At 41.9% G+C, this 24505-nt stretch overlaps 1 protein-coding gene across 1 annotated transcript in view; it reads right to left on the bottom strand.

Moving 5' to 3' along the window:
- Positions 1-1265: 1265 nt before the first annotated feature.
- The window catches only part of LOC131572768 (sodium-coupled neutral amino acid symporter 1), a 36073-nt gene continuing 12833 nt past the window's right edge, over positions 1266-24505 (bottom strand). The window contains exons 3-16 of the mRNA XM_058826094.1: positions 20709-20784; positions 20035-20150; positions 14985-15058; positions 13333-13425; positions 12943-13024; positions 11710-11792; positions 10748-10806; positions 9939-10058; positions 7690-7769; positions 6849-6949; positions 3596-3714; positions 2905-3046; positions 2698-2795; positions 1266-1658 (exon numbers count right to left, since the gene is read on the bottom strand). Coding sequence (XP_058682077.1) covers positions 1557-1658; positions 2698-2795; positions 2905-3046; positions 3596-3714; positions 6849-6949; positions 7690-7769; positions 9939-10058; positions 10748-10806; positions 11710-11792; positions 12943-13024; positions 13333-13425; positions 14985-15058; positions 20035-20150; positions 20709-20784 — 1345 coding nt within the window. The 3' untranslated portion in view covers positions 1266-1556. The remainder of the gene's footprint in view (positions 1659-2697; positions 2796-2904; positions 3047-3595; positions 3715-6848; positions 6950-7689; positions 7770-9938; positions 10059-10747; positions 10807-11709; positions 11793-12942; positions 13025-13332; positions 13426-14984; positions 15059-20034; positions 20151-20708; positions 20785-24505) is intronic.

The raw sequence follows: 24505 nt of genomic DNA, 5'->3' as shown, positions 1-24505 counted from the left end.
GGTCTGCTCCCACAGTTACAGAGGGAGTTGTCAGTGAACCAGCTACTAAGAACAAGAGGGTCACTACATACTGACAGGTATGGCTCAAGCATATCAAGGGCATCACAGACCTTGGGCATGAGCAGGGCTCCCTTTAGCCATCATTTCTTTCAGTGGGAGCCACGTTCATATTCTGAGACACTTTTTAGCTCACATGGTGAATGACACAAAGTGAACATGTTTACACTGCTGGCAGTGCGCTAATAGAAGATGTCTGCTCAGGATGGTGAAGGATCACCTGCTTAGCTTTTGAGTCTCTACAAGTGGTTCTCTACACCAGCTATAAGGCATTAGGCAAATGCTTATTCTGTGGGCAGCTGTTGCAAGTTACAGTGTTTCTGCTAGTAGTAATTGAATATCTTCTAATTGTAATGGAGAACTAATGAAAAATGTAAATGAAATCTTGTAAATACAAAAAGTATTTCTGTTAATTTAAAGAAATGTTGCAGATTTCAATTTCATTAGAAATCTAGTAGTTTGGCAGAGTGAGTCAAATCCTGCTCCCACTGCTGTCAAAGACCCCACTGACTTCAGTGGGAGGAGGGTAAGACACAAGAGAGGAACCAGTCCCTACAAGGTATGGAAAAGGCATGAGGTATGAGTAAATGCGTAGGTTTTGATAAAACTGGAGCTTGGTATTTTTTTTCTGAGAGCAATGGGCATTACTAAACAGTTTAATGATGAAGAAAATGCAGACTTCTTATGGAAATCTGCAAATGTCTGCTTCTCTTCAGACTTATGTACTCATGGTTTGGGGTCAACTTCTGGTCAACCTCCAGCTCAAGTGTGCCAGAGGAATGGTGGATCTCCTGCTCCCTGCTCCACATCACAAAAACACACACACAGACACACACAGTCTGTTCCCCAGAGCCATGAATGGGCCAAGCCCTGGGGCTGGTTCATCCCCCAAAACATCAGAGAGAAGCACCGGATTTAGGACCTTACACAGGGCTCAGCTACGCTCTCGTGGTGCTTTTCATGCCTGTATCCAGAATGCTACACTTAACCCAGTGAGGCAAATGGTGCCTGAAACAGCAACAGAACAAACAAACAAACCAACAAACCAGATGCATACAATTAGAGAGCAGAGTTTTGGCTAAAAGATGGGGGAAAGATGTGAATGGACAACACTCCAGTTGGAATTGATAGCAACAGGCACTGCTCCCCTAAAGGAGCAGAGCTTGTGGCTGGACGGCTAAGGATAATAATGTAACAACGCAATTCATGGGTGGAAGAGGGGAAAATAGTTGTGATGGATTTCTATGAGCGATGCTCTATATAATCTCATAGACAATTAACACAGACTGTTTGCTGATCAGAGAGTGATATGCCTGTTGGAAGAATGGGTCTGTTTTCTGCAAGAAAATACTCCCATGACAGTATTTTCAGTACTGGATAATCATTATTTGGATTTGATTTGAGTAAACTCACAAAAGGTGGAATAGACAACAGAACAGATGGTTGCGATTTTGGTGTGTAGCAGGCAGGGGTGTCTTCTTTCGAGAAGAAGGTGAACTTCAGTGGCCTTCGGCACTGCCCCCTGATTGTACCCAGTCATAGATGACCAAGGGAATGCTCACTAGGGAAAACAATACCCCCAGTGCCAAGAAAAGAGAAGCCTGAAACAAATAAAAAAGGAGAGAAGATTAACAAATAAAAAGAAAAGGCAATTAATTCAAGTATGTTAACTTCTCTTAAGGAGATGTACAAGGGGATGTATCAAAGTTATCAGCTAAAATGAGCTAGCAGTTCTGGTAAAGACGAGATACACAGATAATTAAACTGATTAGTGTCATTAATAATTACTTGCTGAACACCAAACTATTTTTTTTTTCTCCTTTCAATTCACTTCCAAACAGTGATCATCCCTAAAGAGGATTAAGTGAGTCTGTTTTTAGGACTGATAAGCTCTGAGCTTTCCAAAGCCTCACAGAAACCAGTGTATTCTTCCCATTGGATATGTGTTCATCAAAGTTCAGCCCTTTTGTCATGGGATCTGTGGATGCGGCCAAAGTGAAACATGTTTTCTACCTGTTTGCTCAGAGAAGAAAGGTCTGACTGTACAATGCTTCCAGTGCATGCCTAGTTAGACTGGGAATACACAGGAGTATTGCATCTTTTCAGCTGCAGCACTCTCTGGGGCTCACAGGAAATCTTTCCAAGGTCCATTCCTATCTGCTCATGCATGCCAAATGGCTAACACATCACTTTAGCTGGCTGCTTCATGTGGAACCACCCTAAGTCTGACATAGGTCCATTAAAACCTTGAGGAATACTGCAAATGGAGCACTTTGCATGCTTTCTGGATCAACACACAGAAGCAGAGAGAGCTTGCTGTTCTGAAAGGCTTGTTGAAGTGGGCTGGAGGGCTTCCTGCACCCTGCTGACAGTTGCTGCTGCTTGCCAGCCAGGGAATTACCTCATCCCACAGAGCAGGGCCTCCCCAAAACACAAGATGCCATGCATGGCATGGCCCCTCCACCTCCACCAGGGGACTCCCAGGGTAAGCAAAGGAGAAGGGCAAGCACAGCTGCCAGCTGACTGAATCACAGAGGGAATGTAATGTGAAGGAGCTCACACATAGGTCTGCTTTGCACCTAACACGTTAAAGAGAATGACAAGATGGAAGTGTTGCATTGATGGGAATGGAATGCATACCCAAATCCTCTGAGTCAACTTTGATCCATCCTGCTGTGTAATTTTTAAATACAACGATGAAGGAAGAATGAAAATCAGCATATTGGCAGAAGTGACCCCTGCAAAATTCAAATGAATGAGTTTTGTTAACTGTCAGCAACAGCTAACTATTACATTGCTGATTAGCAACTCTTTTTTTATTAGTAGTACAAAACCAGGATACTCTACCTACAACTCCAAAGATATCCTTCATGGATGGGATAAAAATGACTAACAGGTTGATGATAACCAAAAGAACAAAAGTAACCAAAACATGACGGCATAAGTCAAATTTTGTTTTTCTGGCCATCTCGAATAATGATGAACGCACCTGTAGGGGGAGAGAGAGAGAGAGAGAGAGAGAAAGTTTCTTGTCAAGAATAGTCTATGAGCCAATTCAAGGCTTCCCATGTTTATTTTAACTGGTTCTTCTTGTGACAAGTGCTGCATAGATCTGTCAGAAATTTTGAGTTGCCTGAAGTAATGTCCTTTGAAATACTCCTTAATTTGTTATTTCAGAACTGTAGGTACACATGCATGTGCAGTAGGATATTCCTCTGTTTTTAAAGTGCCTTTTTGAATCCTTCTACACTTAAAAAGAAGCTTCACCTCCAAGCCTGCTCCAGTAAAATAATGTAAGAGAGGACCCTTGTAGATTCAATTTAAAACAGGTGTAAGACCAAAAGTAATTTATTTATTTACTGCATAGAGAATTTTCCAGAAGTTAGTGGGAGTCTAGCATGAGAAAAGACTAATCCAAGCTCAAGTTCTTTTTGTAGCTGCAACATTGTAGTCTCAGCCACCACTGGACTGTGGTTTGAAGAAATGTGCTGTGTACAGCTGTTGCCAACTTCCAAACCAAGCAGACCTTTTTACTTACAGTGAAAAACAGCACTGGCACGGTGAGTATCACCGCCACAATCACAGCCAAGCGCACAGTCAGGATGAGGATGTCATCTTTGCTCTGGTATTTGTGAAGCAGATCTGACTGCACATTCTCTATGGGAAAGACAGTAAGGTAAGTGTTCTGGCAAAAAGGCAATTAGTCCACAAAAATCATTGCTTAACAACAGCCTTCTTGAAAAACAAGTGATTTATCTGTAAACAAAAGAGTGTGGAATGAAACATCCTTGAGTTAAAACAGCACTTTGAACAAAATCCCAATGATCCCATTACTCCAGATTAATCCTTTGGAGGCCTGATTTGGGAATGCATCTTAATTCATGACAGCACATGCCTAAGTCTAAGGTAATTTTCACTGTAGAAAAGACAACAGTGAGACATACATGAAAGCTTGCTTACATATATACATATATACAGAAATAGGTAAAGTGAAATAATCTATTTTTAATTGGTTCCATGGACTTTTTTTAAAGTTTCAAATTATATTAAAATAAACACATGCACTGCAATGGCTGAACTTAATATAAACTGCAAGGTCTTGGGCTAAATTGGTCTAAACAGCAAATAAACTTCCAGCAAAAAGCAGTGCCCCTGTTCTAAACTGAGAACAAAGCCTATCTTGGGTTAGCTCTCAGCAGGACGCTCTGACATTTGCACTCAAATCCTTCAGCAGCTCCTCTGAGGGCTGCCAGCAGAGCCTGCAACTCAGCTCCACGCTGGCCAGCAGCCCCAGCAGCCAAGACAAATCACAGGGGGTGCTTAACAGGGAGGTGCTGGCAATATTTTAATACAACCTCCTGCAAAATGTTTCCTTGAAGCTGTGATAAATAGCGCAGAGCAGGTCTGCGTGTACTAACCAGCAGGAAAACCAAGTTGCTGAGGGACCTATGTGTTTGCTTTGTAATTTTTAAATATCCAGGAGCAATAACCTAAAAGGGTGGCTGTTAAGCATGCCACCAAACACACTTGCTGCCCCTTTTTAGGTCCATGTTTTGTTTCTGCCTGCTAATCTTAGAAAGCTGGTGGTAAAACGTAACAGCTGTTAAAGGGAACTCAGTGGCCACATCTGATTTACCATCTCTGGCACTTGGCAAAACCTCATGTATTCCTGGAGGCAGAGGGATCTGTCCTGTGGCAAAATGCCTACATTCCCCCCAGGGCACCCTTCTGGGTAGAGACCACAGGTCAACACCACCTAGGCAGTGCCTGAATCCCCACCAGGAGAAAGAAAACACTCTCCCACCTCCCTGCAGATCAGGAGTGGGGTTTTCAAGCCGGGCACATGCACAGCTTTCTGCAACACAGAGCTTACTCTGCTCCTGCAAGCACAGACTGCAACTTCTGTACCGCTCACGGGCTGCAGCCAGGTAGGAAGTGAAGGGCAAGGCTTACAGTTGAAGGTCTGTTTTCCTTTCAGCTAGATACACCACAGAGCCCAACCACACTGTGACCTTTTAGGGGAAGAAAAACACCTCTTTTCTGTAATTCTGCAATGTAAATATAGTCATCACTGCAACACTTTTGAGAACACAGCAAACAGACAAGTACTATTGGTGTAAAGAAGAAATGGTCACAATAAAAATACTGTTCTTACCCAGGTAAGGGTAGAGAAGAGGTTATAACACTGTAAGTGAACATATGAAATGTAAGGTCTTTTCAGTCTCAAGGGGCAGAAGGAAGGAATTTTATGGAGGAATTCTATATTCCCTCCATGTCTTTTTTGCAGCCTGTCACTGCACTGACACTGCAGAAGCCCCAGCAGAGCTCACCACAGCTTCCACCTGTGGGGTCTCAGTGCTGGAGAGCAGGGATGCCTAATGTGGGGAGAGGCACACAAGACACCCCAGGGATTCCTCCACCATTTCCCCTCAGGAGGGCCAGAAGGACGCAGCCCCTACCTCCTCCATGGACTCCAGACCCTCGTCCTTGAGGGATGTGGGAGATTCCCAGAGAGGAGCGCCACAGATCTGCCTCCTCAGATCCCTGGGGCAATCACATCAGAATCTCCTCCCTGCCAAAGTGAAGGGGTCCATGCTGATTTACACCCACTTGCTCCCTGGGGCTGCTAATTTGATGCATCTCTACGAAAATGTGTTAGATGGGAGCAGCTGGATGAAAGCGGCTGATGCTGTTGTCACTTGCAGCCTATTTGTGGGTTTATGGGGAAAATTAGAAAAGATGACCTCAAGTTACTTCAACACATGTATACTCAAGGCCTCAGAATGGGAGTCTGAGAAATCAAATATGAGATAGGTACACCTTTGAAAAAAAAAAAAGCCACATTTCATATTTTTTTCTCTTGCAATTGGTGGCTGACAAGGGACAGTATCATGAATGAGGAGGTTGTAACAAAAATGCCACTTGGAATAGGGTGGTGAAGACTGATGGGTGACTCTCAGGCAAAAGGCAAACATTAGCTTTGTCACCTGTCTTGTAACCTCTTAACAGTCCATGGAAAAAGACACTACTTTTCAACATTCTCATGACATTGGAACATGAGAGCTCCATGGGCAACATTCCTGCAAGTTCCCGGGCAACATTTCATATTTTATCCTACTTTACTTAACAGTTGTGGCTGTAGGGCATACATATTGTATCCTTTAGCAGTACAAAATAATTTGTTTGTTAAGTGAATTGATATGCAAGGAAAAAGAGAGGGTGGGAGTCTCAAACATGGAGATAATCATCCTTGGTGGCTGAGCTGGGACAACACTCAAAGCTTCCCTGCCTTCATTGACAGCTTGTTTAACCAAGACCCAAAGAGGTCAGCTCTAGGGACACAGGGAAAACATTTGGTCTGTTGCCTCTGTGATGGAAGTGTCACTAAGAAAGTGAAAAAGCTGTGATGGCCGATTTCCTAGGACCTGCTCTCAAATCTGTCTCAATTTTTGCAAATAGGCATGCTTCAGCCATTACCAATGCACACATCATTCAGGTGAGGACCTTGGAACAAAATCTTAGTGGGGCCCAGCTAATCCCCAGTTCTGTAAAAAAAATCTTTCCCTCATATTTTGAAAATGCCTTTTGCAAATAATACTTTCACTTGTTCTTTTCATCCACAGGGGAAAAAGAGGAAAGGCTTTATACCTTCAACATGAGAAATTCAAGGAAAATCATTTGGAAAAGTATTTTAATATAAGTGGATGGGACTTTCCTTTCTAGCTGGGATACACTATTGATTTTACACGTATCCCCTTTCTACTCTGATCAGTAAAGAACTGCATACTTACCGTAGAAAGTCAAATAGCCAAATATGGCAGTCATAAAGTACATCAGAAACATGGCAAAAAATGAGATATTTGAAACCAACTGCATTTTTTTCTGTGAACGGCTGGAGAAAGAACAAGAAAAGAACACATAAGAATGGTTGGGCTGGATTTTTCCATAGCTGTTTCAAAATGTATTAGGTGTTTGCATAAGCATAGTAATTCTGGGGAGACTCATGAATGCATTTTCATTTAAAACAGAAACTCACTGACAGCTGCACAAGGAAGAAAAGGACTGGGGAAAAGAAACCTACTTGGGGCTTAAGTGAAAAAATAGTGGGTGTGACCTGTGGGTCTGCTCCATGTCTGTACCTGCTTAAACAGTGAAGCCGTGTGGACAGAGGATGACCCTGAAAACACTTTGGTAATTAAATTAAAAGGTGAAAATGAAGGAACGATAAAATTATACAGAGAGAAAAAAAACCCAAAAATGTTCTGAATGACTGCAGAGAAATTTTTTGTGTGCCCATGGGTAGAAAATACTGCACTAATGCTGTGGAACACACACCTCTCCTCTGCCAAATATCAACCAGCAGAACTTGGCTCTCCCCAGGCTGCTGTGTACTTCCAGGGAAAACTCCCAGGTGTTGCATTATTCTCCACCTCCCTCGCCCCTGCCCCAGGGGCACAGCAAAATCTGGGAGGCCAGATTTCCTAGCTGACAGCCATGCTTGTTGGGTGTTACTAAAGCACACCTCTGAGTGGCATGAATGATTCAGAGCACCTCTGTGCTGACATTTTCCATGTAAAATGGCTCCAAACAATAAACTGGAAAAAAAAAAAAAAAAAAAAAAGAAAGGCTTACTCTTTAAGTTCGCTGTAAATCGGGAGGACTGATGGGTGGCACACAAACGCAAAAGCAATGGTGGGCAAAGCGTACACGGTCTGTTCAGAGAGAATTTCAGAAAATGAGTTAAGAAGTATTTCCCCCAGTGGTGTGAAGAAATGTTCCGTGTTCAACTACCTCAGCTCCCAGCTCACTGGACTCTTCAACAGAACATTGAGAGCCTTTCTGAGAAGGCAGAAGACCTGTCAATTAGCATGTATTCAATGAAATGTTGAAAACAGTGCTTTCAACAGGAGGACAAAGTCTTTGTGTTGGTGGCATGAGTGCAGCACTGACTGTGCTCACAGAGCACACGCTGCTGCTGGCTTTGCCCCCTGGGATGGGCTTGCCTGCCCAGCTACTGCCCCCGTTACTAGCACAGTGTCACGCGTGAAAGGGACGCATGGTGGGTCACCGCTACGCTACCCTGCCTTGGCATGGAGAGGGGTGCGCACCCATGGTGCTAAGGCTGAAGTCCTGAAGAGGAAGCCCGTATCCAGACTGTAAGAAAAGAGAACAGGAATGCAGAACTTACAAATAAATGGATATTACAAGGTACCAGACTGAATCCCTTAATTTTCCAGGCCAACAGAAGGACTAGGAGGGCTGTGGATGGAGCATGCTTCTTCTTGGGAAAAAGACAATTATGTCACCAGAAAGCGGAAGAGGCCTCCAAGTGGGACCTCAGCCCCTTCTCCACTAAGAACCTGAGTGGGTTTCAGTCCTCAGCCAAACTTCAAAAATGGTGTCAGTGCCCATGCACTTCTATTCTCCTGAGAGAACAGGTATGAGCAGAGGTCACAGGAAATTATATATAGGTCCTCCTCAAAGGACATGAGTCCATTCTACACACAGCTCTGTCCTGCCCTCTGAGATCTGCTTGTGCTGGTCACAGGCATCCCCTTCCCATACAAGACATCCTATGGTGCACCCCAGGCCTAACAGATTCACTAAATGCGCTGGTTGCTCTCCAGAGGTCCCTCCTTGCCAGGTCTTTGCCACCTCTCCCTCACTCACAGCACAGTACTATTGTGGTGTCTCCATCTGCAGGGATATTCAGAAGCTGCCTGGACACGGGGCTGGCTGACACTGCCTCAGCACAGGAGTTCAACTAGGTGACCTCCAGGTCTCTGCCAGCCTCAGATATCCCTCTATTCTGTGAAATTGTACTCTCTCCTCTCACACATTGAAGTTGCTAAAGTGACTGGCAAATTGTTGGCCCTGAGGGCAAACCTCTGAAATTCAGCTCTGGTGTGCGTAATTCAGATGGACCAATCCTTCTGAGGTGCCTCCATTGGCTCTGAGGCAAATGCATAAGACCACTACCCTTCAATGCTTTCTAAAATATGCCTACACCTAAGCTGCCATGGCACAACAAGTTAACTAGTTCTTGGTCCATCATGCTGGATCTGGGGTGATGGTTACCCCCAACCAAAGAAAAGTGCTTTGCTTGGCTTCTTCAACTGAAGCTGGTGGGTTAAATTAAAAAAAAAAAAAAACAACAACTTTTTGCACACCTCTGCTGTAAATGTACATTCCCTATGAATGTGACTAAGGCCCTGAGGACCACGCACTGATGGATAAGGTGCTGTTTCACTGGGAGCACTGCCTCCCAGCACAGCTGACAGGAGCCATTCTCCTGCTCCCACAGTTACAGACAGCTGCCCTCTCACATTCTCTTAGACCAACTTTTTCTGCAGCTGTGTGGTGAAGGAAGGAACCATCCAGCTGGAAGGCAACCAAATTTTTGCTGGATTATCTTTCAACCATATCCTTTTCACAATCCAGTTCACCGCATGGCTACAGAAACATGTACCCTGTTACAAAGAAGTGATTTGTGTGCAGAAGGACAGAGATTATGGGCTTTGGATGCAGGTGTGGCCTACTCAGCCTCTACTGAGCAACAGCCTAAAGGCACAGTTGCAGCATGGACAGTAAGCAGCAGTGGAAAGGAAAAGTCTCCTAAAGAAAGCAGTTATTGTCCAGTGGTAGCTTGGGCTCATATCCTTAACACCTCTACTACCGGGGCAGGACAAGGCTGTAAGGAGGCACATTCACCATGGCATCTCTGTAAGACTGGGCAAGGAGATCTGTTGTGCATTTACCACTGGATCACAAGGGGAACCATGAAGAATCAGGCTCTTTGTGGTGCTGATCAGAATAAGAACATGGGGTTTAGGTGCATATATTATGTGAATTAAAAGTAAGTATTATAAAAAGAAACATACCTTGGAATTAAAGATAACATACTTTGGCTTACACGTATGTTCTGAGCTATTTGATAGGATAGATGATGTTGCATTTAGCCCTTGTCCATCACAGGGAATTTGAAACTTCTTGTAAATAACCTAGAATAAGAGCAAAAGATAGCTAATTGCTAAAATAATAATAAAAAGACAATTTAAATTAAAATATCAGTGGAATTGTGGGCATCCTGGCCTGTATCAGCTAGAGTGTGGCCAGCAGGACTAAGGAAGTGATCATTTCCCAGTATGCAGCACTGGTGAGGCTTTCCCTTGAGTGCTGTGTCCAGTTCTGGGCTCCTCACTACAAGAAGGACACTGAGGTGCTGGAGCAAGTCCAGAGAAGGGCAACAGAGATGATGAAGGGTCTAGACTGAGTCGTAAGAGAAGCTGCTGAGGAAGCTGGGGATGTTTAGCCTGGAGGGCTGAGCAGGGACCTTATCACTCTCGGCTGTAGCCAGGTGGAGCTCAGCCTCTTCTTCCACATAACAAGGGACAGAACAAGAGGAAATGACCTTAAGTTGTACCGGGGGCATTCAAACTGGACATTAGGAATTTTTTTTTTCATGAAAATGGTTATAAAGCATTGGAAAGACCAGGGAAGTGGTGGAGTCACTATCCCTATAAGTGTTCAAAAAACACACAAGTGGATTTTTCACTTGAGGACATAGTTTAATGGCGAACAAGGTGCTGGGTTGATAGCTGGACTTGATGGTCTTAAAGGTCTTTTTCCAGCCTTAACAATTCTATGATGCTAAGTGACTCATCCAACAAAGAAGGCAAGTTGAACTTACCACTACCAGGAAAAATACCATACAGCTTAATGAAAATCCACTGGTATAGCCAAGGTATCCTGAAAGAAATTAAGAGGAAGTCTCATACAGAGTAATTTTATTAGTCTTATCTTGGTTTTTACTGCTGTTTGCTTCTTCATAAGAAGTTCAAGCATATTACACATTTAATATGTGTAATTGCGAACATCTGGGCAGGACAAAAGCATGTACTGCTGGTTTGGGAGTCTTCCAAAGTCTTTCAAGTCTTTCGGGCAAGCCTAAGCCTTGCTCTGATCTGTTGTGACATACTCAGGGTCACCTTTACATTGGTTTAACTAACTTTACTTTTAAAAGAGGCTGTGATAACTGAGAAAAACATGAAAGTGTGCAATTGCAGTGTGAATGTGACCCAGGTTCCCTGAGTCACGTCAGCTGAGTTTGGGTTTTTGTCTCAAAAGGAAGATCCCAAATGGACTTTGGTGCCAAATGCTGTAACCAGCATGGTTTTAAAAAAACACACTGTGTACCTACTGGCATCTCAGTGGATTCAAACACATCTGAAAATGCAAATGTCTGTACATATCTTACTTCAAAGTCCAATACTTCCAGTTAACCTCACCAGGAAAAATGTTGATGCTGATAGAAAAGTAACATTTTTTGTAATCTCACCATTTGTGAAGTTGCTTTTATGGGCCACACATAAAATTGAATTATCTTATGAAATGAAGACCCTCTTAACTATAATTTTTAAAATCAATTTGCACAATTGTATGGATAAAACTGGTTTATACTGAGCTCAATCATTGTGATAATTTAGGCCTACTTGTTTCAAAATGCTCAGAACACAGACAATTTCTGGATCAGGGAGATGGCTTAGAAAAAAATGACAGCATATTTTTATTATTATAATTGAATTGCCAGTTTGGCCATCAGTGGCACGATGTTACTTTTTTTTGATACTCATGATGGCATTTTCATCTTACCTAAGTTCTTCAAGAGACATAAAGGGAGGATTATACAAAACGTCACTGTGACAACAAGAATTCGCCCATCCACGTACCACTCCCTGTATAAATTCCAAAAAAACATACCATGAGCACATCTTAAACATTTTCTGGTTCTTTTCACTCAGTCATCCTCTTTGATTGCTATACTTACAGTACTATCTTTGGTCTCCTTACACTACAAGCTCCTACAAAAGGAGAGAAGGGACCACATCTTGGCTTTGTAGACTCATTAAGTACTCATGGCACTGCTCTGACTCAGGGCAGACTTCCAGAGTAACCAAAGTATTACCCTGCCATGGAGATCAGTGCGTGGGTCTGAGAGGCAGAACCACCTCTGTAACCTGCTATAAGCCACCCTGCCAGGATGAGGAACGATCACACAAAGGGCCATAGAGCACAGTGGGGCTGGGGGGCCACCATGAGTCATTTGCCAAACCACCCAGGCGCGCGACCAGAGCAGCAAACCAGGCTCCAGCAGGCTGGCATGAACTAACTAGCCCAAGTCTGCATCTCCTCCACCAAAGTGCTTTGCACTCTACTGCAAATAAAGAAAGAGGAGAAGGGGCAGTGTTAGTGATGTTCTGTATGACCGATTTCCATTGCTTGGTCCAGTGTAGTAGGAAAGCCTGAAGAATGGAATCTCTACCACCTTCTCCTACACTGCAGCACACCATATATTCCAGTGCAAGGGGTTATTACTAGTATACAGAAATGCCACCCCTCTACTAAAGTAGCTGGTAAACGCCAAGTAGTGATAAGGGCCAGAAATCTTAGTATTATATTCTGCAGTTGTCACATGCTAGTAGGAAAGAATTTCACTCAGTGGACATTGTTTCAGGGGCAAAATCATGTAAGAGGCTGAGAACTCAGGGAAACACACAGTATCTTTAACTTGCATTGTTCACAGTATTTCAAGTGTTGCCTAACACTGTAAAATATTGGATTCTATGACAAAAGTTTTGTATATAACAAAATTCTTCATGAAAAGCTGGTGTGCAAAAAGGGTAACAAAAGCTTTCATTTTCTATCCATCTTCTCCTTCCCAAATTTGTCTTGTGTTTTATTAACCTCCTGAGATATTCCTGTGAAAATCTACTTTGACAAACCTAAAGGGTATCCAATATTTCAGAGCTTTTGTAAAGATATGTTTAAACTTTACTATACAATGTTAAATTCTACAGTCTAAGTACCAGAACTAATTCAACTTACGAAAAAGTTTCTTCTTTTCCCATTAGAAACTTTATGGCAGAAGGCAGCTCATTTTTGACTATGAAGAGATAGCTCAACATTGCTGGAGGAAGAAGAAAATAATTTTAGAAAACAGGTAAAATATTTTGTGGAACAAGTGCTGAGAAGCATCCTTAACTTTTCCTACATCCGTGTCTGATGATAGAAGACCCCAAACTATGACTGATTGTAAATTACTGATCAGTAATGCAGTATTTTTAAAGGGCTGCATGCAAAATGATAACCACAACTATACTGAGGAGCATGAAGATCCCTGGATATCACGGAGAGAAGGAATCTGATTTGTCTGTAGCTGTAAAATTATTGAGATATTCCTGGGCTTTGTTTTTCAATATTTCTTATTTCCTTTACCTCCAACATTCTGAAGAGATGTAGATCCAAAGACAATCATTTTCCCTGGGGTACCAAAGATCTGCTCACCAAGCTTTTCATACACCATGCAGCCTGCATGAGAAGAAGAGGAGAGCTATTGAAAGCTGTTGAGTCAAAGCACTTAGATTTCCTTTTTAGCCAAGCACCTATTTATGCAGCCAAACCTGCCCTTTGCAAGTAGGAAGCTCTCTTGTAATTTCTAGGGCTGAAAATGATGTAGGAATGTTTTCTTGACTGTTGACTAGCAGTCACTTCTGAAATGGAAGCTCTTAATGAGACTATTACACCCCTTTAATGAGTCTGTCTATACCCCGAGTGACATGTTAAGTTCTGGTATCCTCATCCCAGTATCTTAAGTTTTGCACCTGCAATGAGAGTAATGTAGAAAGGCTCCTCTCCAGAAAAAAAACCGGCACAGCAGGATCCATAAGTCAGCCCTGGCAGCCCAGACACACACTACTGCCATTCTGCAGTTCTGCTTGCCTTGACTGAATGAACAAATGAGGACAACCACTGGTTTAGAGCATCATTTATGGCTTCTAATGACAAAGCCTTAACCTGTGAATTCTCAGTGTCGTATGTTTTTGGCAAAGCAGGCAAAGGTGTAAACTATAATTAAAATTTCTTTTCAAATATCTGTCAAGCTTGTGAAATTCCTCTATTAATTGGTTTGTGTTTATGTTAAAGGTTTTGTTTTTTTTTACTTGGCGGTGATGTAGGCTGATAAAAAGATTGGGCATTGTGAAAATGCTGAGATCCATAGGAACAGAAAGAGAAATATTCAGACGCTACACTAGATAGATGATTTTTAAAATGTATCCCATTATCTCTTTTTCTCTATATTACCTTACAGCTGACATTTCTGCTTTGAAATTTGTGTTAAAAGTAAGTTTGAGCTTAAACGTACCAGCAATATAGAAATCAGGACTTAGATTTTGGGAAGTAATGGGGCACAAATGTATCCATATTAAGGCACCTGTAGCTAGTTTAAATAGGCAGTTATTGACATTATACGTGCTGTAATAGTGATCATGTATGTCCAAATTGCATATTTAAATATTACAGTATTTTGTGCACAGATTATTTTTAAAATATGGATTTAGACGTTAACAAGGAAAAAGACTTCTTGAACTGTAGGCAACTTCTAATTTCTGAGTTTAGATAGTGCATCTGTGTTACAGTTACACTTCTCTCTGTGAAAGAACTGTTCCCTTTTATTTTATTCTAAGAAAACTCCACCACAAAGATTATCAGGAGTTTCACACTAACCACTGTATTTCCAGGTAAGCTTCATCATAGGCAAAGATTCATTATATTTAATTTGAAATTTGATTTGTAATGCAAATAAACTTTATGAGCTGCTCCTCTTGGCTCACTGAAGATATCATTTCTGGGCAGCAGCATTCATTCTTTGTCATAAGTTTTTCTCTTTACAGTGATGTTGTTCTCCATTGCCATGCCATAAATTCTTTAAATTCTTGTTAATTCTAGGCTTCTGACCCCAAGTGTGTCAGGCCTTCCTATTGTGTCAGCAAAGTGATAGAAACTTACACAAAGCATCTGGCCTCATCTGAACACTTGTCACCTCTTGATTTTTACATTCTACTGAATAGGGGAACATAATAAATTACCTGTTTCCTTTGAACACACCAACAGGAGATGTATTGAATAAATAGAAAGCAGTGTGACTGAAACCAAAAGCAGCCTAAAAAAGAATGGAAAATAAAGTTTACCATACAAGATGAGGTCTGACATTGCAATATTTAATTCAGATCATGTTTCTATTGTCTCTGAGAGAATTTTTTATTCTTCTGACAATGCAAAAAGGCCTAAAATACATGTAATTCACATCCTGCTTGCAGTTCCATCATGGAGGTAGAAAACTCTGTGTGTAGAGGGATACAACCAGATAAAACTTAGCAGAGCTGCAGAGCACAGCCTCTTAATGAGTTACACCTCCCCATATTGAAAAAAGCAAGAATAAAGATGTTTTATCAGATAGGAATGAAGATTTATCAGAGTACAGACAAGCCAGATATGTCACTCAAAATCCATTCTAAGGGTTTTTTTCTTCTGGAAGCAGAGTGAAAATTTAAATGAGAGTCCTGTATTTAAGGACTTCCATACAGAATGGAAGCCTCTATTCCCAGGACATGTTTCATATGCTACCAAAGCCCAAATGACTTTTTATATGCCTCACAGTTCCCAAGGAGGAGGATGTGGGGGAGTTGAGGCTTGACTGTTCTTCCCTTGGGAATAAAGGCTGCAGCCAAAGGCTTGCATTTTGTCCAGGTAGGATTTGTGTTCCTTCACTGATGTCAGTCCTGCTCTGACATGATCCATAATTTAACTTCACACAGAAGAATTGCAGAAAGTAATGACCTTGTAGGGAACTTGCAATGTGTAGTGTATTGTAATGTGTAGGGAACTTGCTGGCACAAAGGATAATTAGTCAGTGCCGGGGGCCAAGTGCATAAAAACACATTTTCTCATTGCTCAATGTCTTTAATCCAAGCACCATGTGTGCCTTCCTCTCCAACACTCTGACATACAAAGACCTGATGATATTTTCATGATGTGTGCGAAGAGCATTCAGACAATCTGTTGGCAATTCCTCCCTTTATTATGACAACTACCCTCCGGACACCAAGAAAAACAAGGCTAAAATTCAAGAGAAAACAAACTGCTGCCATAGATGGATTTTCATAGGAATACATAGAAAGAACAGAATGAGAAGCCTCCTCCCCCTACCTTTTTATTAGTTTAGACTGGAAATACTTTAATGTCAAATAATGACTGACTAGTTTCTTGGGCCAGAGGAGCAGGAAGAAACATAAAGAGGTGACAGGAGGAACTGTCCTTTCACCAGCAAAGAATGACAGTTAACAACACACTCTTTGTACAGCCCTAAGGGTGTTTCTCCTTGAGAAGGTGGAGAAGGGAAGGAAGACTGCACTGGCTTAGGTCATTCTGGTCCATTTTTTATGGATTTGCTAAGCCCTGCTCCTACCCATGTTCCCTGCCGAGCCGTTCCGCCCCTGTCTGCCTACAGACACGGCGCTCAGCCCCAGTGCTCAGCTGCTGGGGCTGACTCACTCCCAGCCCCAAATGGCTACAACTCTGCATGCCAGCATCCAGTCTGTCTTAATATTAAAAGCTTCTGTTTTACAGGCACTGAGCTCATGGAGCCTTTGCAGTGGTAAAAATAACACTCCCAAGCAGCCAGGTATTTATCTGATCTGTTGTCCTTAGCTCCCCATAGGGTTCCTACAGACACTTGGCATTTTCATTAGCACTGTATGAAAAACTTGTTTGTGCTAGGACTGTGGTATGGACAAGAGTATTCGTGCCAGAACCACCCCTTGGAAAGGAATGAAAATGTCCATGCCACTCGCTCTGCACAAATTCAAAACAGAGGCAGGGGAGCTCGCGCTGCAGTCCCAAAAGCATTTCCCTACTTTTTATTATGTCTGCTTTCAAAGAAGTGCTGGTAGCTATGGAAGCCAACAGCAGATGCAAAAGTTACCTTCTCCCAAAAGAATAAACAGTTCAGGCCAGGGGACTGATAAAGTGTTGGGAAGAACAAAGTGCTTCTGTGATGCCAGCGCTGTCTTCTCCCAGATACCACATTTACCAGAAAAACTGAAACTTGTGCTGTCCCTCCCCTCTGTGAAGTCCCAGGCTTTGGGGCCAGAAGACTTATGAGGCTTATGCAGTGACAAGATTATCTCACTGAGCAGTTCTGAACCCTCAAAAGGTGCAGAGGATGGAAGAACACAGGGTTTGCTTTCGTATAGCCTCCCTGTGGGCTGGTCTGCCAGCCTGCCCTAAAACACTGCAGGAATTATACTGAGGCTTCCTGACCCCTTCCAGACACACCCAGCAAAAGTGGCTGCAGTGTGAAACTTCATCTCTAGTCTCATACTATTCCCAATCTAATAAGGCCCTCTGCCTCAGCAAGGTTTTTCAGATCACATGCAGTGCTGGGTTAAATGCAGGTTGAAAACACCTTGTGCTTGGCCAGCTCATATTTCTCTGCAACAGGATCCATCACTTTGGTCCCTGGTCTCCAGGATGAAACCACAAGCAGCAACAACTTCTCCTGCTGTCCCCAGGTAATCCAGCTCATCTCTAACCTTCCAAACTTTTTGTGTTACCCTTCTACAGCAAAGTTTTCTCTCCTTTTGCACACTGGAAACTCTCTTTTGGTCTAGGCTGTAGTTATCAGTAACACTGGGATTAAGTTCCTCTGAGTTCCTACTCTCAGTAATTTTGCCTAGAAAGGATATTGCTTTGTTATGGCACTGTTAAGCAAATAAGCTGTGTCATTGCCATGTTTATTTTGCACATCTTATGCTTAGGATATCGGATCTGAATTGATCCAGACACTCATGGCAGTGCACACTTCACACTGCAGGAGCCCAAAAGTTGTGGGAGTGGAAATCAGGCTGGGTCTGCTTTGTAAGTGCAGAAAATGCTCCCTTAATTTTTCTGCATCTGCAGAATTTTCAGGGATGGTGCATGCCAACACTGGATAAAGCAACTAGAACCTTTCCAAAATTGTGCTACTCAAAAGCAGTAAATTTAAGATCTTTCTCACGTTCAAAAAGTAGTGAAAGTATTGTTAGGACTCTGATCACCTGCAAAGCAAAATTATCTACCTGTGACAGTGACAGCAGAACTATACATTTATGGGAAAAATTAACTGAATTAATTTATATTAATTTAAAATTAACTGAATTAATTTGAGTGTAAGAAAAAGTCTATCACTAATGGACTAGGTTTAATGCTGAGATTATGGCATGAGAGCAGAACACTTAAAGCAGTTCAACTTTCAAGCATTAACAACAGACACCACATTAGGATCCTGCATCTCCTGGCTACAAAGAGGAAAGCTCTACTAGCCTGCTTAGTTAGGTCCTGCTAACTTACTTCCTCTGATCTCAGCTGGCTGCTCAATCTCAAGGCCAACAGATCTAAAGGCATTATAAAGCTAACAAAAATTATTATCCACTTTTAAATACACATAGTTGATGCTACAGCAAACAATGCTGTCATTTTCTGTGTGAGATCTCCACATTCATGTTTGGCAGCTTTTTGTACAATGTGTACAAATCTATAGATCTAGTACACTCACTACTCTGGTTGAGCTCAGTCACCAACACACCTTGCTAGAAGTTTCTGAGGTGTTCACATCACCTGTCTGATCTACATTACTTAAACTGCATTTGTACATCCTTTAGAACAAACACGTCACTTAACTCTCCCAAAAAGTGCTGAAAGAATGAGAAGAGGATGAGATTATAAAAACTAAATCAATAAGGGGAAATTGTGGCTGTTCCTTTGCTGAGAGCCTATTATCACAGAAGAGGTGACAAGGCTGAAAAGACGCAAATGCTTTTTCTCTCCTTACAGTGATGCCTTTTCAGGACTACCTAAAAACAGAGGCCTAAGGCATCAACAGCAGTTATTGCAACCACCAGCTGTACTCTCTGAGATGGAGCATGGGTGGAATATTATATACAGGTTAGAGTACTGGGTAAAAAAAGCAGCAAAAGTAAAATAAACTCTGTCACTCTGCTAACGGAAGATGTAAATCACTAGCTTAGTGACAACACAATAATGAGACGCTCTTGAAGTAAATGGATTAACTCCTTTGATTACTGCTAGATTTTACCCAACCACGGCAAATTCTAAGCTAGCAGCATGGACCTAGCTATCCTGGCACAAAACTCCAGAGCAGATGGCTATATGTACCACTTTGGCCATCTACTCTGCTTTATACAAGGGCTCAAATTAAGTATTTCCCAAAATCCTAAGAAATGACAAAAGTTTTGTATTTTTAGATTTAACAGATTTAACATTCAAGAAATGACATCTCTTTAGAGCAATCTGTAAACTCAATAACTATGTTGAATAGTTCTCAACTATTGTAAATTATTGTATGTCTTCCCTCAATGAACATTTATTATTGAAATCTACACACAATTCCCAACTGATTTCCTAACAGTCACTTTTCAAAATGAAATGTCTCATACTGAGATCCAGAATAAAACTCTTAGTCATTCAATGGCACTGTTTCATTTTTAAACTATTAAATTCTCCTTTATAAAAAGCCTCTTTTTTTTTTTTTTTTTTTTTTTTTTCTGGAGTTAGGTAGTCTACCTTAGTTCTTTTCTATACTAAAATCTTGGCTATATTTATGTTGGCTTTCAAGGACTGTCACTGAAGAAACTGTGGGAGCGAGATGAAAATATTATATGCAACATATAAAGGAATATAAATACTCTTTGTTTAAAAAAAAATGTTTATTGCACGATGCCTTGAAGAGAGATCTGAGATCCTGTGTCACAAGTAAGAACTAGGTACTAACCCACTGCAACTATTACTACAGAATATTTTTGACGTCTATGTAGCTTGCAGAGCACAGGAAATGTCCCTACTAGGTCTGTAGTAAATAACATAGACCTAACTTTCTCTTGCACTACAAATAAATGGTTTTTTCTGCAAAAACATTTGACTGAAAAAAGATGTCTGAAACTCATAGCTAGTATTTTCAGGCTTGAATGCTGTACTTGACTACACATGGACTATAAATCCCTCCACATGCTGGCAGTGCACGCATTCTTTAAACACAGTGAAATTCCATGGAGATCAGCTACTCACCACATGAATACTTACAGAAAAAGGAGAATTCCTGTGTTGGCCAAAGCAAAAGCAAGACCCAAAATCCCACTGCCCATAATTGCATTACTAAGGTTGAAGACGGACATTCCCAGTGAAGTTGTTCCTGGGATCTGGGGAAATAAAGACAGATGTGTCAGCAACAGCTTGGAACAGAGCAGGGAAATGCACCTCTGCTTCAAACCCCATGTTTTGTGATGTATCAGATGTAACTACTGCTATGGAAATGACTTAATAAAAATTGTTTGAAAGAGGAGAAAGCATCACTGAACTGTCACAGCCACGCTGCTCGCTGCCCCGTAGATTCTGTAAACTGACCTAAATGGTACAGGCAACACTCAGCTCAAACTGCACTTTCAGTTTTAAACCCCATCTTCCACTACACCTAAGAAACATCCTGGATGTGTAATTTATGTATGGTGAAGCCATGAGGAACCACCACAACTTCCTGCCCAACAGAGGCCAGAGGGATTCCCTTGCCTCAACCGAACCAGTATGCTTGGGGGTTTTGTATTGAGGTTTTATTTAAGTGCTGATCCCAGGCAGTTCCTACTGGAAATTGAATTCAGTTATAGTTGTGTGTGCCCAGCACTTTTAAAGACAATGTCTAAAGGCCTTTCATATGCACAACATGCATTTTGACAGGGAACAGAGCAATGAGAGAGACTTACATATTCATCACATTTCTTCTTCTCAAGGTGGCTGTTTGTGAGACTTCTTCTGCTTTCTCGATCCGAAATAAACTTGCTGGAAGAAGTCAGAGGATTTATTTCCAGCAAGTGCTTATAGAAAATATGAACACGTTCATTCCGTAAGCAGCATGTGATTACAAAATACTCAATGTATAAAAACTGTATGTGAAAAGAGGTCACACTCATAACTGTTCAATGAGCCAGGTCACGCTTCACTGATAAAACATACATGGAGCATCAAAAAAAGGTAACATCAGCACAAGAGCAGAATAAATGCATATAACTGCAAAATATATGTATATATAAAATAGACTTTTAGGCTATTTAGGGAAGGAGCAGAACCGATTTTGTGGACAGAGAAGTAATTTGTTTGCACAGAAGCTAAGAGGAGATATTTCTCCAGGGTGCTGCAGAGGCACACATGACCAGTACCCCACTGCTCCCTGCCCCTGCATGTGGGTGAGCGTACCTAACACCACTCTACAAGGCAAGCAGCCATTCTCTGTGGCCGAGTGAGTTGTACTTATTCCCTTCCCTCATTACCAGGCCCTGTAGGTCCTGTGAAGCAAATACAAGAAACCAAACAGACTTCTTTTTCCCATCCCTATCGACCTTCAGACTGCTGGGAATCGGCTCAATTACTTCCTGCCTTGCCAGGCTGGAAGGTCCCAGGCACATGGCCCACCAGGCAATGGTGATGACCCCTCCACAGAAGAGGGAAGTGTAACAGCATCCTGGGCACTGACTATAAAATCAAGCAGTTACAAATCCTAAGTGGGGAACTTGGGACTGCAGCTGCCACTGGCCAGAGACAGCCACCTGTCCTCCACATCCTCCAAGGATTATGGGAGTGGCTTTTATTATTTTACAGGATTTTGAGTCAAGATAATGATTGTATTCTGATACAACGAACCATAGATTAAGATCTGACTCCGTTTGCTGAGGATTCAGGTGACTAGAAATTGTAAGTCAAATTGCACTATAAATTCTGTATTATGCTATTTATAGATTGCACTGCATTGATTCTGCTTGTTGAAATCCTGTACCATTCTAATCATAAATTCTGTACTACACTAATCATAACACCCTGCTAAAAAATAAACCTTTAATTGAAACTATGAATTACTGCCATCATCATTCTGCCAAGGATCCCTAGAAGATTTCACCTGTCCCCTCACTGTCAGGGGTACTGCAAAACCCTACATTGCTACTGAAACCTTAAGTTGCCACATAGGGTTGGTAGGGCTGGAGTTAAGAGGAGGAAGATGTGACATACATGCCAGTGCTGGCTGGACAGTCCTGAACCAGGCAACCTGCTCTGCTGGTACACTGTTCTGGGCTGCAGGATTTTCACGTAAGCGTATTTCAAAAAGCAATGCTGAATTCATCATGCTGCAAAATTAAACACTTCTGTGCAGGGAAACATAGAATAAACAGCTTTTCTTTCTCTTTAACCTTTACTTGTTCTGTGTCCTCGATGTATTCACATTTAGAAACTTACTGTCCCCCTGTGGCAGAGCTGGCATCCTTGAGATTTATGACACTTTTGATTTAGATGAGCTGTTATTTTCTCACAGATCTTCTCTTCAGCAAACACTTTGGTTTGCATAAAGCATTCTTTCAGCTTTTCATCTTTTGAAGGTTTATGCACAATTAAGTCCCTGGCATCTTTGCTAATCCACAGATGGTTCTTAGCCTGCACTGGCTAATGCCTCAGCCATCGTACACGTCACATACCTAACCAGGGGCTGTCACCAAGTGTCAGAGCCCATTTTAGCTGTAGCTACATCAAGCTGGCTCTTCTTAAATTGAAACAGACAAACAACACTGAACACAAACAGCGGCACTGCTGGTCCTTTCCCACAGTAGGAAACATCTACTGGCCAGGGAGATATAGTTCAAACTGTGACTCAAGACTTTGCATCATCTCAGTACATCCAGCAGTATTCAGGCTGGTAATAAATCCATGAACTTGTAAAGACAGAGCTTGAGCAAACTTCCCTACTGCCCCAGCTGTGGCCTAATTACTAGTGATATGTATGCTAGCAGAGCTTCTAAGGCTGTGCCAAAATCATGCAGCTATAATGCTGCTGACTTGGCTTCCACAGCTGAAACACTGGGCCTTGTGTCTAACATTTTGTGTTTATGCCTTAAATCCAGGCATAGATTGCAAAAGGTAAGTAGTATTTTAGCTGGGTTTTTTTTGCAATTTTGACTCCTGCCCATTGGTCTGCTTTGATTTTCTATTCCTTCAATAAAAAAGAACTATAGGTTTCTTCTGTATTTTTTAAATACTAACTTCAGCAACTAATTTGCTGCAAAATATAGGCATGATGTCAGATTTACCAGCCCTAACACAGTTGGAATAGATGGCTGAACCTCCCCCACCGTTTTATGAAGTGAAAAGCAACCACTTCTAAGACAGACTGATCTGAAATTAGCTTTCCAAAGCTCACCTTGTAGGTATTTCATCCTCATGGAATAAAATCTCAACCTGATTCAGAGCATGTGCTTTTTCTCTTTCATGTCTGTTTAAAGCCCATCTCTTGAACGCAGGCAGCAGAGTGTGAACAGTTTGAAAAGGACATTCCAGCTCTCTCTCGAAACACCCTGCAGGCAATTTGTACAGGCAGGAGCACAGAGAAAAGTTTTGTCTCTTTTGGATTTGTAACTGCTGCTGGGAACATCTGTGGACTTTGCCTTCTTCTGTCATTTATGGAGATCATGTGTCATTTTAGATTTTGTCAAGAGCTATGATAGAAGTCACTAGTCTTCTCCCCCTAGTTCTGCTCATCCCCTGCAGCCAGTTCCCCCTTAATAATTACAAAAATAACAAATTTGTAGATACTATTATTACTGCCTTCTGGTATTAATGTTCCATGAAAATTATTGTTAAAAACTAATACACAATAAAGACAATACTCGAGCAATGTTGTCTGAAAATAGAAGTGACCACAGGACTTTCCATTAGAATACCTCTGACAGCATAAACAGTTTCTGCAAAGCTGGTACCTTCCATGGCCAACAAACATGTTATACCCTTCTGGACAGGACTTTGAGAGAACTAGTCTGATTTGATAAATTGATCCAAAGTACTTTTTTCTGTGTCAGTTCCAGAGTGAAAACAGAGTGGGCTTGTTGCCCAGCCGGGCTCCTCATCCACCCTGCGTTTCCCACATCACACTGCACTTTTCTCAATTTATGCTGTGTGATGTCTACAGGAGGGCAAAGTTGGGCATGGGAATGAGGGTACTGGGATCCCAAGCCACGGGGTACCTAGCACCGAGCCCAGCTTTCTCATGGGGGCCCTCCCAGCCCCGGGAGAGCTTGTGCAGACAGCTCAGCAGCCACGCAGGACAGGGGGATGTGGGCTCTGCTGTGCGGCGTTTGCTGTTGCAGGCAACTTAACCTGCAAGTCCAGAGGAGAGGCCTGCCTTGGGACAACGCTTGGTTTGCCCATACCACATGACAGAAAAAGTTTTCCATAAATGAAAAATATTACTGATCTTAAAGGAAATAAAATTTAAAAAAAAAAAACAAAAAAACAATGAATTCAGCAGAAACAAATTTTATCAAGATATTGCTTTTTATAAACTTTTTTTTTTTTTCATTTCAGGATGTTTTTTTTCCCCTAGAGCATATGAAAGGAAACATGTTGGAATACTGGAATTTCTAGTTAAACTGTGCCATGCATCTGCTCTGCTTAATAGACGTGCTTAGAAAACAAGCCATTCATTGTCACAGAATGTTGTATTTTTGACCTTTATGAATATGAC

This window comes from Poecile atricapillus, chromosome Z (genome assembly GCF_030490865.1).
Source record: "Poecile atricapillus isolate bPoeAtr1 chromosome Z, bPoeAtr1.hap1, whole genome shotgun sequence".
NCBI classification, from domain to species: Eukaryota; Metazoa; Chordata; class Aves; order Passeriformes; family Paridae; genus Poecile; species Poecile atricapillus.
This window is presented reverse-complemented; position numbering and strand designations above follow the sequence as displayed.